The sequence below is a fragment of the Harmonia axyridis genome, chromosome 2 (genome assembly GCF_914767665.1).
Source record: "Harmonia axyridis chromosome 2, icHarAxyr1.1, whole genome shotgun sequence".
Classification (NCBI taxonomy): Eukaryota; Metazoa; Arthropoda; class Insecta; order Coleoptera; family Coccinellidae; genus Harmonia; species Harmonia axyridis.
In genome coordinates, this window is record NC_059502.1 from 19,300,445 (window position 1) to 19,315,954 (window position 15,510).

At 31.8% G+C, this 15,510-nt stretch overlaps 1 protein-coding gene across 1 annotated transcript; it reads left to right on the top strand.

Annotated features, from left to right (window-relative positions):
• The first annotated feature begins 2,722 nt into the window (after positions 1-2,722).
• LOC123672887 (repetitive organellar protein-like) lies at positions 2,723-15,079 on the top strand. Its single transcript, XM_045607220.1, has 7 exons — positions 2,723-2,841; positions 7,902-8,055; positions 9,742-11,236; positions 11,544-11,802; positions 11,859-12,086; positions 13,107-13,316; positions 14,838-15,079. The coding sequence occupies exons 2-7, from the start codon at positions 7,938-7,940 to the stop codon at positions 15,063-15,065; spliced, it is 2,538 nt and encodes an 845-aa protein (XP_045463176.1). The 5' UTR covers positions 2,723-2,841; positions 7,902-7,937; the 3' UTR covers positions 15,066-15,079.
• The last annotated feature ends 431 nt before the right edge of the window (positions 15,080-15,510 follow it).

The window sequence follows — 15,510 nt, forward strand, 5'->3', positions numbered from 1 at the left end:
AATGTGAGAAAACTACTAATAAAGTCACATTGGCGAATGCTTCAGTCTCTCGGCGCTTGAGGAAGATCTAAGTCTAAGCGCGCACGAGATTGCAGAAATAAATGCCGTGTGACGCGTGCATAAGAAGCTCAAGTAATATCAAGTAGCTTGATTTCAAGTCAAGCAATAAATATCTAAAATCAAGTTTAGCCAAGCTCAAGTATGTAATTTTTCACGAGCTTGATTTTCAAGTCAAATAGTTGGTTAAAATGTCAAGTTGCTTGGCTTGATGAATCCCTATCTAGGATTTCCAGAGATCCTTTCGCTACTTATCGAATCTAGGCCACCCATAAAGAAATTAAAAATATGATTATTGATATTTTTTCGAAATGTCAAATTATGAAAATAGCATCAGGTCATATTTCAGAGTTTTATTATCAAAGATAATAAAAATAAATAAAATACCAAAATCGGATCTGAAATAACACGATGATAGCTCAAATGATGAGAAGGTTTCTTCTCCGGAAATTAAACAAACTTTTTCCAATGATCTGAGATGCCCGATAAAATATCAATGGAATAGAGGAAATTAGGTAATCACGAAATTTATTTGAACATTCTCCTGCACATCAATTACTTATTTACGGAAATTCGCCGAGATCCAACTTTATATCTACATACCAATCAAATTCGCAATTTCTTGTGAATCTGCTAGACTTGCAGCATGAGAAAATTGATTATTTTATTTAGTTTGTCAAACTGAACCAACTTCAACCCATTGGCTATTTCTGTTATTCAGTTCTATCCTGGATAAAATTCAGTTTTACAAAATAAATATTTTAACCTTTCTTCATTCTTTATACCCTAAAACAATGCTATTTCATTACTTCAGTGCATGATTACACCCACATAATTGTAAGTTCCAGAGTTATTCAAACTTTTTCAATTACAGCAACCTTGTAATTTTAGTATCCAATGAGGGCAAAGCCTGAAATAACTCATGATTTGAACTCTCGTGATAAACTGCAGAAAGTGGATTGCATTGTGCCCATTTATTTCCATCATATTCCTTTCCCAAGTTCGCTTTGCCACCGACAAAGAAACTTGTGTATTTCTTCAAAGTTCCCCAAAGGTGGATGCGCCAAACAAAATAAATTGATTGATATTCCTTAAAAAAGAGAATTTCTGAAAAATTAAAAAAATTTTGTGACTTGCCATCAGAAGCTCTTGGGCACTCGTAGATTAATGCCTCGTTGGAGATCACAAAACTGAATATATACAGGCTGGTCCAGGTTTTAGGTTTTAGTTCAATAATTTTGGCGCCAAATAGAACAACTTTATTATCAAGGTTCTTCTCATTTAGCAAATTTAAATCGTTCAATTGTGCGTCGGTGTGAGGTGTGTGTTGAAGAATTTTGTAGATATTTTTTTATTGTTTGAGTGACTGATGAATGTTCTTTCTGAAATTTTTTCTCTGTCTGGTTAGGCCACCTCACTGAATTAAATGCCATCTGAAAGCGTTTTAATGAAATATTCTGTTCTGTAGTAGTCTGTTTCGGGTACAACCGTGAGTTGTAGAGATCTTAAAATATTTTAGGGAGAAAGATCATTGTCCAAAACCCGAATATACAAATTTTCAGCTAAAAATTATGATGCGAATCACCCTGTATAATGTGAATTATTCCACACGGAAATCTAAAATTTCCTATGAAAATATAATCTCTCGAAAAAGTGTTCCGTCAAAATGAAACGGGCAAAACACAGAGTGCTCCTAAATTGGAACTCCATACAAACAAAAATGACAGATTTCCCTGATCATTTTGAGAAAAAAAGTTTTTTTCTTATAGCACCTTCCCTTACAAGATATTCAACTGAAATTCAGCATAGATATTCCATTTCAAAATTTTCATCTTGTGATATAATTTTGAAGAAAATCTACAGGGTGATATTATTTCTAGAACAGTGCCCGCTTCTCTCCTCCAGAAATTTTTTCGGGGCAACCGGTAGTTTAGAAAAATATAAAAATAAACTTTGGTCTAGTAATAGGTACACTATATGGTTTCTTATAGTTTTCTCGTATCAGCTACCGATTTCGAGAGAAAAAAATCTCAAACAATTCTCTAGTAATCCTCAGGAAAATCCTTATTATTATAAAGATCGAGGTATTAAGCTGATAAGCTGTTATGAATAAATTAATAATGAAGTTTTGGTACTTATTATACCCGATCTGTATAGCAAAAATAATAAAGATTCGATAAACTGGTAGAATCAACACAAAAACTTACAAATACAAGGAACATCCTGTATCTAGAAAACAAAACGTTTGCCGGCAAATGTTTATAGGACTGCAGGTTCGTTATTGCGACTGAACAGAATTCATCAAAACAATTTTATCAACCGTATTTTCGGTGGATGCGCTTCTATATTATCACCAATCTCGATGCTTTCATTATCTCAAAGAGATTTCCATGGAAACAAGGATTTTCAATCTTCCTGTTTATCTGATTCTCAGATATCTATAAAGTATTCATCTCAGAAAAGGAATGTAATTTAAAACTAGACATAATTTGTTCGGACGGAATATATAGATCAATATAGACGGAATATATAGTCAATCATGCAATCTTTTCATGAGCTAGTGATCACAATATCACCAAAATATTCATTCTTCATCTTCTTCTTGATGAAAACGAAATTTATTCATTGACCACAGGTTTCTTCTTCTTGTCGATAATATCCACGTCTGATAAGTTGAAACGTCAATTCATCAGCTGTTTACATTCACATTTACAGTTAGTCTCCAATACCTACCTGTAGACGATATGTTGCTGCAGTCCGTGGTATAAATAACAGGTACAACATGTAAGTAATATTTTTATATTATCATATTGAATATAATAACAGTGTTTCTCCACCATAGAAAAATTATGTAGGAGTGCGAATTATAGCTATAATCGCCTTGTTCTGTGAGGTTATATTAGTTATGATTAAACGTATGTACTTGATTTTACAGCCGGTATGAAATGATTTGGTTCGAATGATTATTTACTTTTGTAAATGAATATCTACTGTTTCAAAAGGAAGTTATTTCAATCGGCATATATGCTCGGTGTTAATTTGATATATTGATATTATGGAATATCAATTCCGTTACTTGCAATGAGATAATCTTGTTGAATATTTCATGTTCATAATGAAGAAATTGTAGCGAATGAAGAATTTCTTCTATCTAATAATAAAAAACTTTGAAATATAAAATTTGCTTGTTTCTAATTCAATTACGAAAATTCTACATCTAATCAGAACTTGAAAAGAAAATCCAAATTAATATAATCATATTAGCAATAATCGCGAATGCTTGGTGTTAGATTGCCAATTAGTGCATACTGTTACTATTATACACATAAACAATTAAATTGGCAAGAAATCAACACCTCAATGTTATTTGAAATGTATCCTCCTATAATATTCGTATGAATGTGTTGAATGAAGGAAAAAAAACAAGATAAATTATCAAATAATGGTTTATTTCCTTCAAGACGTTTTTCAATTAAACTTGAAATATTTTTATTGAAATGATTCCAGAAAGCCAAGGTTTCGGATCAAATTCAGACCATGAAATACGATAATCCAGTATTTCTAATCCATTGCTATGCAACGAATTCTTCCGGGCTGTTTTTGGTCCAGAAAAGTCATCTTTCTCGGCCTAGGACGCCAAAATTTGTTTATAGGTGCATTTTGGATAGTAAGGAAAATTCGGACATAAAACCAACTCACATCAACATTTACTTTTATTGAATGTATTATTAGATACATATACAGGATGTCCCAACGAAAGTTTGACCCCCCCAGAACTCAGAAACGAGAAATTTCAGAAGATTAAAAAAAAAAACAGGTTGCCACCCTTGGGTGGTTTTTTCGGACCAAAATCGTGTTAGGAATTCTTTTTCCCTAATACAGAACTTATTATTAAATCCATTATTTTTGGATTTTTCAAATCTCTTATGTTGTTTAATTTGGGCGCTTCAACTGTCCATTCAACATCACCTTCTGACGCTAACTTCAATAACGTATAACATTATTTCGTGAATAGTAAACCGATTTTGAAAATCTCAAATGGGTTGTGCACAGAACATAAATAACTTTTAAACTAACCCAAACTCTTTCCTATTCAAAAAATGTTGGGGGTCGATACCACCTCCATCAGATAGTTATTTCGAAACGAATTCATGATAGAAATTCGTCCCCCTCAAAAGAGAAGTTGACCTTTTCTTTTAATCTTCATTTCTGAGTTCTGGGAGGGGTCAAAGTAAGAAAGAAAATCCATTAGGTACTGAATGTAATTCATATATTTAGTCAAAGCAAAATTTCGCCGTATAAATGAAGATGTTTTTAACTATTTAAATTTCCCTATCCACATCATTACATAACGATCAGTCTAAAAATGGAACATGAATTGAAAAACTTCAAATCCCTCCGAATAATGTTATGGTTGAAAAATTACCTCGCTTCAATTTTTTTCTTGAATATATCTGAATAAATAACCGTAAGAGATGCTTCCGAAATTATTATAATAAAATATTCAAATAAAACGAAATATTATTCAGTTCATTATATGAATTAGATTTCGGATGAAAATGACTAGGTCTTCATAATTTCCGTCAATTTTTGTAGTTAAAAATATATTGAAGCGTTGTTTAGCTGCTTAGAACTATATTACCTATTTTTAATCAATCCTGATCTTGTAGCTGAAATGTCTTCAGTGATTCTTTTGTTTTCAAGATCAAAGATGTACAACACTTATGTAGATTGAAAAGAAATATTGAACACAAAATTGAAAGGAAGCTGTGAGGTGAAGGTATAGGAGCCTTTCAGCTCTTGTTTTCAATTTTCTGTGGTCCTAGTGACACATCAACATGAAATTTTGATGGTAGCTTCAAATTATTATTTAATATAAGAATTAAAAACTATCTATTTTATGGGAACCTAATTAGATTATTCCTACTAATTGTGGCATTCGAAATCTGAACCTCGCCTTAAAATTTCAAGTTTTTCCGTTCGGGAGTTTCTCATTTTTGGGAGCGTGAAACTTTTCAAGACCTAAGTGGCAAGGATTCACCCCCTAAAAACTTTCTCACTGGTAACACCCTCTTTAATGGCATATATATATAAAGACAGAAAGTTTATTTATCGCTCCTCACGAAAATTGTTCCAAAAAGTGTGTTGAAAGTCATTTTGTGTCTTCATGGCATACCACAAATCAAGAAATTCTGACTATTGGAGTAATTTCAAGGCAAAATTCTACAATCTACATTCAAAATTTCATTGAAAACCATATAAGTATAATTTCATACAAAAAAAAATTTTTTTATTTTTTCAAAGGAATTCCCTAGGCTAATATGAAGAAAAACTTTTATCATCCTTCTTTTTTCGATAGTTTTTAACTCCTTAACACCAGTTTGTGAGAGCCATTTGAGAACAATATGAAACCAAAGCTAGGAACGCCCAAAACACCCAACCCTCCTTTCAGGAGTTGTTTTCAATTACTCACAAAAGAGGGAAATAGAATGCCAGGCATTGAAATCATCTCTGTAAATATTTTCACACTGAAATGGGATCATACTTGTACTGAGAGGACAATAATGAATACGGTACCTTTTTATCCTCGAAGAGATAATGGAACTTGCTTTTTCATCCTGAAAACATTCAAGGTCATGGTTTTCCCCATTTTCTCTTATATTCACGGATTCAACTTCAAAATGCCACTCCAGTTAATTTTGCTAGGTACATAAAAATGTAATGTAACCTGTAGAATTTTAATTTCAATTCGCCAGGGAGTTTGCTCTGAAGGAATAATCAAAGCTGAAAACAATTATGATACCTATATAGATTTTCAGTCTGTTCAAGGTCATGGCTTTCCTCATTTTCCGCTATGTTAATGGATTCAACTTCAAAATGTCATTCCAGTTAATTTATCTAGCTGCATTAAAATCTAGTGTTACCAAAAGCATTAAACAATTTTAAGAAAGGTTTTATATACCGTTTCAGCGATCAGTTCAAAAATTAGTATGCTTTATTTTATGCTAGAGATCATCGATTTATAGGTTTTCACTATTTTTGGAATGGAAAAAATTAATTAGATGAATTTTATATTGAAGAATAAATATATGCATGATATAACTTTCCTAACAAATATTCATTCCTTTAAGAATTTTCACATGAAAATATTATACAAAAAAATCTTGTCAAAGTCTGAAAATGCGGTTCTTCTGAAATTAAAAATCTTTATTTTTAATTTAAAATATGTAAAAACGTATTTTGAATTCCTGCATGTGGTGTTAAAACAGAGGAACATTTGCGAGTGCTTCACTCTCCTGGAACGGGTGGGATCTCTAGAGGAGTAGTTGAACTTTGACAGATTATGAGAATGCCACATGGTATAAACCCCTCTTATGGTTTTAATCACACTAAGTGATTTACTGAGAAATTTACAAATTTTAGGGTCTATTTGCGTATAAGAGTTAAAATTCAAATTTATGTTGCTTGGACAAACATGTTACCTCGATTGACAAACTAAATTTATTATTACAAAGCAGCAGTATATTTAAAAAACTGCATTGGGAGTAGGTGAGAAACTTCCAACCCTATAAATTATATGATTTCAAATTTACCCGTTAAAGATGTGAGACAACTGCTCCAGTAGGTACATAACAGAAAACACCTCGGAAGAAGTTTACCCAAGTCATCAGAATTCTATTAAAAATACTGGCCAGTATCATCTCAGCTGAAAGGATCTTCTCAAAATTAAAACTAATTAAAAACCATCTAAGAAAAACAATGAATCAGGAAAGACTTTCAGCTTTGGCAGTCTTATCTTTTGAAGCTGATGTAGCATCCCAGCTGAACTATTATTATATGATTATCAAGAAGTTCAATAAAGCTAAAACCTCGAATATTATATTTTTTATTACTGGTTACATTTTTGTGAATGAAAACTTAACAATTTCAGTTATTTGTCATAAAACAAGTTGAATATTACTCTCGTCGATCCTTGGGGTTGTCCGATGCCTCCTAGAATTTTTTTCGCAGTCCTTGCTGTACCTTAAAATACAGCTTTTTGAATTAGCACATACAGGGTGGTTCAGAATTTGAATGAAATGTTCAATTAAATGCCTTCTGAAGCTTTATAATACACTTCGCCAATTTTTGTACTTCCATTTATCACTGATGTGAAAATTTGAAAAATCAATTTTTGTAGATTTTTGTGGGTAGTATTTGCTTTGTACTCGATAATAGTACATTCTATGAAAAAAATTCAGCCGACCTTTTTTTTAAATGAAGCTCTATTCATTTTATGAATGAAATATTTTTTTCGAAGAAAAGACAGTGGTGTAGATTTCCAATAAGAAAAATATCTTCGCCACTGGATGAGTTATAAATAAAAACTAAATTTTTTTCAAACTTTAAACCCCAGTATCTCGAATACGAAGCATGTCAGGATATACGTTCATCGAAATTTTTCATAAAAAGAGTTGTCTATCCGACGCCAAAGCTATTGCACTAAATTCTTGGCAACCATGTATATACTAACGACTTATTTCTCTTAAAACTTTTTGGTACTAATCCAGTTGTTGAGATGATAAATAGAATAGTTCTCGTTGAATTCATTCCTCACTAGCGCTTTATCTGAAACTCGAGGTCCATATATTCTGAATATTATTATAAACATTTACCTTTACATCAAATGGTCTTGCAAATTTTATCTTTCCTTTAATAAAAAAAGTGTTGCTCCGCCACTGAAATATGCTGGGTAAGACATGAATTCTGAACCTCAATCCTCATAGATATACCATAAAATATCAAAAGGATAAGAAGCAGAGCTTTCGCCCCATTTTATTATTTTCTCTCCATCTCGTTTTCAGATTATGACCAAGAAGGGACATGAACGATGACCCGAAATGTTAGGCCATCAAGATGAAATCACTGCAAGTTATCGAAAATGTTGCTCCGATCTAAAGGAGAAACTGAAAATAAGACTGACAGAGATATATGATAATTGCAAGGATCGTTGTCAAGGTAAGCAGATTTGACATCCAGTTCTGGTGTCTATAACATTTTTAGGGAAGAAGTTTGATGCATAAATTCAAAAATGGAATGATAAGCTCAAATAATGATGAGTTTCTTCAGATCACTTTATACCTTTCAAGCATCATTCAGGAGAAAATGCCAAAAAATTCAAGACATGGAATTTTTTTAATTGGTATTTACTAAAGAAACCAGTTACCACTCAAAGAAAATATTTTTTCGAGTAGAAGTATTGGCTACTCCTAGGGATTCACAGCTTGACTTTATTTTCAAGCTACTTGGCTTGACTTGAAATCCAGTCAAGCTAGTTTTTCAATCTCAAGTCAAGTCAAGTATTTTTTTATCAACTACTTGAATTCTATCAAGCTACTTGATTTTTAGCATTGTTTAGTGTCACATCAATAAAAAAATTATGACATGAGAAGGAACCTCGAAAAAAGCACTTTCATTTATTAAAATATATTGTGTGAAAGAACCAATTATATAAACTATTTTGAAATGAGAACCAAAAATAAATCACTATAAATAATAACAAAATGAAAAATATGAAAAAATACAGTTTCTCAATATTGAGAAACCTCCAAGCACTGTTTGATTAAATGATTAGGTTTTTAGGTTTTGCTAGCTTAACATTCAGCTAGCAGAAGCCATGATTTCTCTGACAATTTGAGAGGAAAAAATGTTTCAATAGGATAATATATTAGCCTATGACTGTTTGATGTACTAGATACAAGATACTTTTCGAATTGGATCTGAAATACTAAATATAAAATGCGCATCTTATAAAAACGTTTTTTTAATTTCAAGATTTAGAATTAATCAAATCGATTCATAATTATCAATGTTTTGATTTTTTTTTTTACTTTTGTGATTAAGTAATTCAACATATGCGCCTTCAGTCTCATATAACAATATTATATGAATCTAAATAATAATGAATAAATTCATTGGAAATGCAAAGATACGTAAAAATAGAGGTCATCAAAAACAAACGATTCCGTTATGTGAGATGAATATTAATAAATCTGAACTTTCCCGCCACTTTGCCACTTCAATTCATCAATGAAATTTCAAGTTTTTGATTATAATAAATGATAAAATTCTTCTTTTTCAAAGTAGGAATGAACGCCCCCTATGAGCCAAGTCTAGTTACTCCCCTGGTGGCGATCGCTTCAGTCACCTTATGCCCGCCACTCACGAAGCGTTTCTTCCAGCGTTTGGTAGCAAGCGTCGAAGAGATTCCAGTCAGACAGCTCGGGTCACGGCCGTACGACTGTAAATCAGAGTATGAACTTGACTGCCCGACTGGAATCTCTTCGACGCTAGCTACCAAACGCTGGAAGAAACGCTTCGTGAGTGGCGGGCTTTAGAGCTCAGGGATTTATTCTATCTAAGCGCGCATGAGTTTGCAGAAATATATGACGTGCGACTCGTGCGTATCAAGCTCAAGTAATATCAAGTAGCTTGATATCAAGTCAAGCAATAAGTATCTCAAATCAAGTCAAGTTCAAGTATGTAATTTTTCACGAGCTTGATTGTCAAGTCAAGTAGTTGGTTGAAATATCAAGCTACTTGGCATGATGAATTCCAAGCTACTCCTATACAGAAAAGAAAACAATATTCAAACATGACATAGGATAAATTCTACGCTACCAATCACTCTTTATCGATTTTCAGATGATATTGCAACAAACCATGAAAAATACATCGACGATAATCTCGACCCCTTGGTATACTTCGAAAGGAATTTACTTCAATATATTAGAATCAAAAAACATTACCAAAATGAAAACAAAACGTTACAGATGAAAATCAAAGAACTTCAACTAGATCTACGATCCAAGGATGTCTGTATTTTCAAGCTGAAGGAAGATATCGTTTCTCATTTCATGCAAATAGAGTTTTTGAGGAGACATAATGAAAAATTAGAAAACGATTTACTGAATAGTAGGAAAAAAATAAATCAATTCGAGAAATCCAAAGATTGGTTGAGAGAACGGATATTTTCCATCCATTCTAATACAAACTACGAACTCGAATTGATTTATCCAGAGAAACTAAACAAAACTGATAACAATTGTGATAAAGAAAAGGAAAAACGACATTCTTATTTCAGTGAAGTGAAGGCAGTTGAAGAATGTGAAACTATCGATGAATTCAGGAAATTTTACGGAAAACTGATGGAAGTATACCATGAAAATATCTTTCTAAAACGGACGTTACAAAAAATGAAAAGTTTAAGCGATAGAGAGCAAAGATTAAACAATATATTGAAATCAAATCATGGAATTCCTACGGTACCAAAACTTGAAGATATTCAAAATGATTCACATAAACTAAACACCGATTCTGTGGACAAGAAGAAAAACGAAAATAAGCAGATTCTAGAACTAAACAGTATTATCGATTGTATGAAACTTACAGTATTACAACTAGAGTTCGAGAAAAGGAATATGGAACTTTCTGTGTTCAAAATAAGAGAATATTTCATGGAGATGAAAAACATACAAACGAAACTGAAATTGATGTTAAGTGATAAAAATTACCCATTCAATCTTTCGGTATTGAAATCAGGCGTATCTTCAAGCGATGCTAGTAAAAATTCTTCCTTTGATACTGAAAATATCATTGAAGAATTGGTAAATTCCATTAGAAATTTGAAATTGGAAAAACTTCAGATGGAAATCGAGCATCATGAAGAATTAAGTACTTTCACCGAAAAATTTAGTCGAATGCAATATTTTTTACAAAGCATTAAAGATGTATGTAACAATACATCAAACGATGAAGAACTCACCCTTAAAAGTGGATCCACAAAAATCACTTCAAAGAACACTATTTTCGTAAATGATAAAGTAGAATCTAGCAGTATTTCAGATATTGAATTATCAAGTTCAGGAAATAATATTGAAATATCGACGAAGGTATCACCTAATAAAATTGCTGCTACAAATGAAGACATCATAGTAAAGAAGACCTCCAATGCAATTCCTCAGTATATAATTCGACGAATGAAATTATTTGAAGAACAATATGAGAGGATAATTTCAACTTGTTCAAAAAATCTGGTTCATTTGAAGGAACTGAACGATACATCTTCAATTTCTCATTTAAGGAAAATGAAGGTATTGGCTTTAGTCAAAGAAAAACAATTGACAGAACAAAGAAACAGGTAAGCGAGTTCTCTATTTGTTCTTTTCGAATAATTAGACCTGAGCTTCTGAAATACAAGACGCAATAAGAGTCAAATTACAATGTACCAATATGAACAAGAGAAACTCATTTTTGAACATAATTAGTTCTTCCATTGTAGAATTGATATTTATAGATATTAAATTACTTAATCATAGCCAGTTACATTTATCATTAGATCGGAATAATCAAGCATTTCTCGCAGCTAACTAACTTGTATTTTTAAATGATCAAAAAATTCCCTTCACAAAACATTGGGAATCAAATATTCTCCTATTGATTTTCAGGTTCGAAAAATATAAAAGAAGTTTACTCAGTACCCTCAAGCACTATAAACAATGTAATATAGCGAAAACGAGGCAGTATGATGAACTTCAAGAACAGTTTATTCCTATTTTCTTTCAACTGAAATTTTTGAAGAATTATTTTACTGCGATTGAGAAACATATGCCGAATTCATCTTCGATAGATCATAAACAACAATCAAAAATTATCGAAGTTATGGAGAAAATTGGATATTTGACCGAAAACATTGAAAAGAATATAGTGAGTCAGTCTGCTTTACCTATATCTCTTAACTGCTCAATAAAAAATTGTTGCAGGGACCAAAAGTTATTAAACTAGGAATGTCTGCAACACTGAATCCTGATTTACAAATTGCCTCACTTCCAAAGATACAAATGGAAATAAAAGCTAAAAAAAAACCCCTGAATGATTCTTATTATATTAGGCAGGAAAAACTGTCTCTAATCAACTCAAACCCTGAAAATCCTATTAGAGACGAGGATATTTCGAACAAGAATGACGAAACGCATTCTAAAGAAATCGATGTAAGTGAATACCAACATTTTGATACCCAGAAGCTTATTTACTGCTTAAATAATTCAGGAACATAAGAGAAATGTGGTTTTTCTTTTCCATTTTCAAAGTCAGATCAACTTTTCTTCATAGTAAATAATCAAATTCTTATTACATATTTCAATAACTCAAATTGATTATCACAACTAGAATTATATTCAGAGGAGGGTTGGTGTTTTTCAATATATATATTTTCAACGCAGTTTTTTTGAGCTTCAGATTTATCGAAAAGCATCCTTTTTTTAAACATTTTTTTCAACATGTCGTTTCAAAGATATCGAATTTTTCGACTACATTCTTGAAGTGGGACACCTTAGATATAAATATTTTTCGTTCATTTCGAGATTCAATTCATTTTTTGTCTATTCTATTATTGTAATCAAGTCATATATAGGGTTCCGAATTGACACCAACTCTCCTATACATACATCTCTGAAACAGTTAATAATTTCTATGATCTGTTAGGAGTATCATAAAACCATAAAAATTACTGAATTTTTCCTCATTTTTCGATCATCTCGAACAGAAACCAAGATATAGCGAAAAATTTGAAAGAGTCGTTTTTCAGAAACTCGAGAACAAAGAAAGATATTTACGCTCTGATATCTCATTATTTCAAAAAAAGGTTGAAGATTTTTCTCTCTTAGTCTTTTAGTCCCCCAGATACACTCAGTTAGCATTGAATTTTGGACACCCTATACTCATAGTATTAATTTTTTTCTGTTGGCCGCTGCAAAAATTTCATGCATGGATTCCTTGCGAAAGTAAAAATAGCAAATATGTATTATCATCACATCAATTCAATTCAATCTACAATTTGGCTAGATCTAAAATAAAAAGTTAAAGTAAAATAGTATTAACACTACAATAAAATAAAGCAAGTAAATAACAAGACTCACTCACACCAAGGGGTATCACATCTTTTTAAGTTTTAGTGTTGTATAACACTAAAACTGAAAGAAAACATGAAGTAAGATTTTATCGAATTACAGATCCAGAAGACACATATTGAAAAATTGAAGAGAGAAAATTCACAACTACAATCCGCACTTCGACAAAGGGATCACCTTTTAGGAACGATAGTCAAATCCTTCAAAAGAAAACTTGATGGGGTTGCTATGGAAATAAATGATAAATACTTTTTACAGAGGCTATGTAACGATCTTAGATCTGTCATCAAAATATATGGTGGTCAGAATAGAGTAAGTAACTAGTTCTTTTCAGGAGTAACTACTAATGACCTAAAGGATTTTCCAATAAAAGGTTTCATTTTCTTTTCATGAATTTTACATGACTAATTCAAAGATTTGCGGTTGAATATAGTCGATAAATTCACGAATTCCTTATTAATTTCTTGAATCAATTGTGAAGGATTAGCAAGGATCTTATCTTTCACGTGACCCCAAATAAAAAAGGCTGAAGTTGTTAAATCACAAGATCTTCAATTTATTCAAGAAATAACAGGGTCAAATGTCATAAGATGACGGCTTGAAATTGGCAGCTGACCATATAGCAGCTATTCAAAATGAGACCTCTTATTGGGAAACCCTGTATATTGCTATTATTGTGGTTTATCATAGTTTTGGGGTATTTTAATTGATAATTTGCACATTCAAATGATCATCAAAAGGGTTGTTTCCGTGCTTGGTTTTCCCGCGAAATTCAATACAATTAGCTTTTGGCCTTAGGCCCGACTGAAATTGTGTTTTGCAATGCGCAAAGAGGGTTCGTTATTCGCTTGAGGCTCTACTGGCCTGTATGAACAACTATCGTTCATATTTCGAGCAGTTGGGCCATTGTATAAGGACTGATATTCTCAATATTAGTGAAACAGTCACTGCAAATTTTGCACACTTGTTTATTCTTTTTTTATCAGACTATTTCCACTCATTCAGAAAATTTTGTTAATGGAGTTTACTCATCGAACTGTAAACAGTTATTTGAACTCTGTAAATTTCTCCGAAACAACAGGGATTTTTCACACCAATATTCAGTGTTGGTTTCAGCAAAATAGGACAACCTCTCATATCACAGTTCGTAAAAATTGAAAAAAAAATCTCCAAACCATACAACTTTTTCTTCTCGTTAATACCAAGCTTCAAAAGATGCTTGTCAAAATTGCGGAAGAAAGAGAGTCTGCATCGAAATACTAGATATATATTATAGTTAACTATATTTGTTGTTGTTTGAAAAATGGTTAACAATAGGTTTTGTGTATTGATAATACACTGTTTTTTAATGGAAAAAGATACTGTGCAAGCAAGAGAAATGGATTGATGAGTGTTCTTCAGACTCTGCTCTATCGACAACAACGGTTAAAAAGTACTTACTTCAAATTTGGCTCTAATGCAGAAAAGATTGTTAAGGTTGAAGTCTATTCCGAATGTTGACGAATGTTTGAAGTAATCATATCTCATTTAAATGAATTTGAAGATTAATTGATGAGGGTAGTAAGAGTAGTAGATTTTGAAGAAAAAATGCGTTTTTATTGGTTATGCCCGAGAGTTATAGAATGAATACCAAGAATATACCAGAAAAATCATTTCAAATTTTTCAGATTGTAATATATGTAGCTATATTATTATTTACACTTTCAACGTATTTCGAATATTGTAATTCTTTTAGTTCATTCTCATTTTTTTTTTCATTCAAGAAGTTATTACTTACTCAAATCGAATGAATAGCACATCAAATTACATTTTTAATAATTCTTACATTTTCAGATTATGAAAGAAGCGCTAGAAAATAATAATATTCGTACAAAATCTATTTATATCCAGAATACATTGAGGAGAAACTCAAAAATCGACACGGAAGAACATATTCGACAACTTATGAAGCAACAGACAGAATTCTGCAGAATGAAAGAAACATTCACTGATATTCAGTCACACCTTGAATCTATGAAGAAAGATGTATCATTGTTACAGAATGTTATAAATAAAAGGTGATTTTTATAACTGTATTTGTCGAGTTTCTTATTTTCATAATTTATGTTTGAAGCAAGTTTCTCTAGTTTCTGTACTTATTCCAATATTCCGTGTTTCTAATCCATAGTCCGAAGCTTCTTTGATTTGAGCACGGTTTTATTTTGGATAGACTTTATTACAATTACCCAACATCACTTCCGACGTTTTGACATTTTTTTGTGAAGAGAATATTTAACGAAATGTAATGGAGAAAATATCAGCCAACCTTAGTAGGTTATTCAGATGCCTAAACTTATTGTAAATGGTTTCAAAGATTGCCGTTCTCTAGGATTACGTCATTTCCAGTTCTAATTCATGAGAAAGATGTTAGTCCTACCGTCTCGAAAGATCGGTTATGTTGAAATGAATGAGGAAAAATGTTGTACGAACCTTGGCCTTCGCTAGCCAAACTGCCGCCCTAGGCAGA

Coding starts and splice junctions, on each gene's coding strand:
- LOC123672887 (XM_045607220.1), top strand. CDS start 7,938: ATGTTAGGCCATCAAGATGAAATCACTGCAAGTTATCGAAAATGTTGC. Junction 8,056..9,741: donor TTGCAAGGATCGTTGTCAAG/GTAAGCAGATTT, acceptor ATCGATTTTCAG/ATGATATTGCAACAAACCAT. Junction 12,087..13,106: donor CGCATTCTAAAGAAATCGAT/GTAAGTGAATAC, acceptor ATCGAATTACAG/ATCCAGAAGACACATATTGA.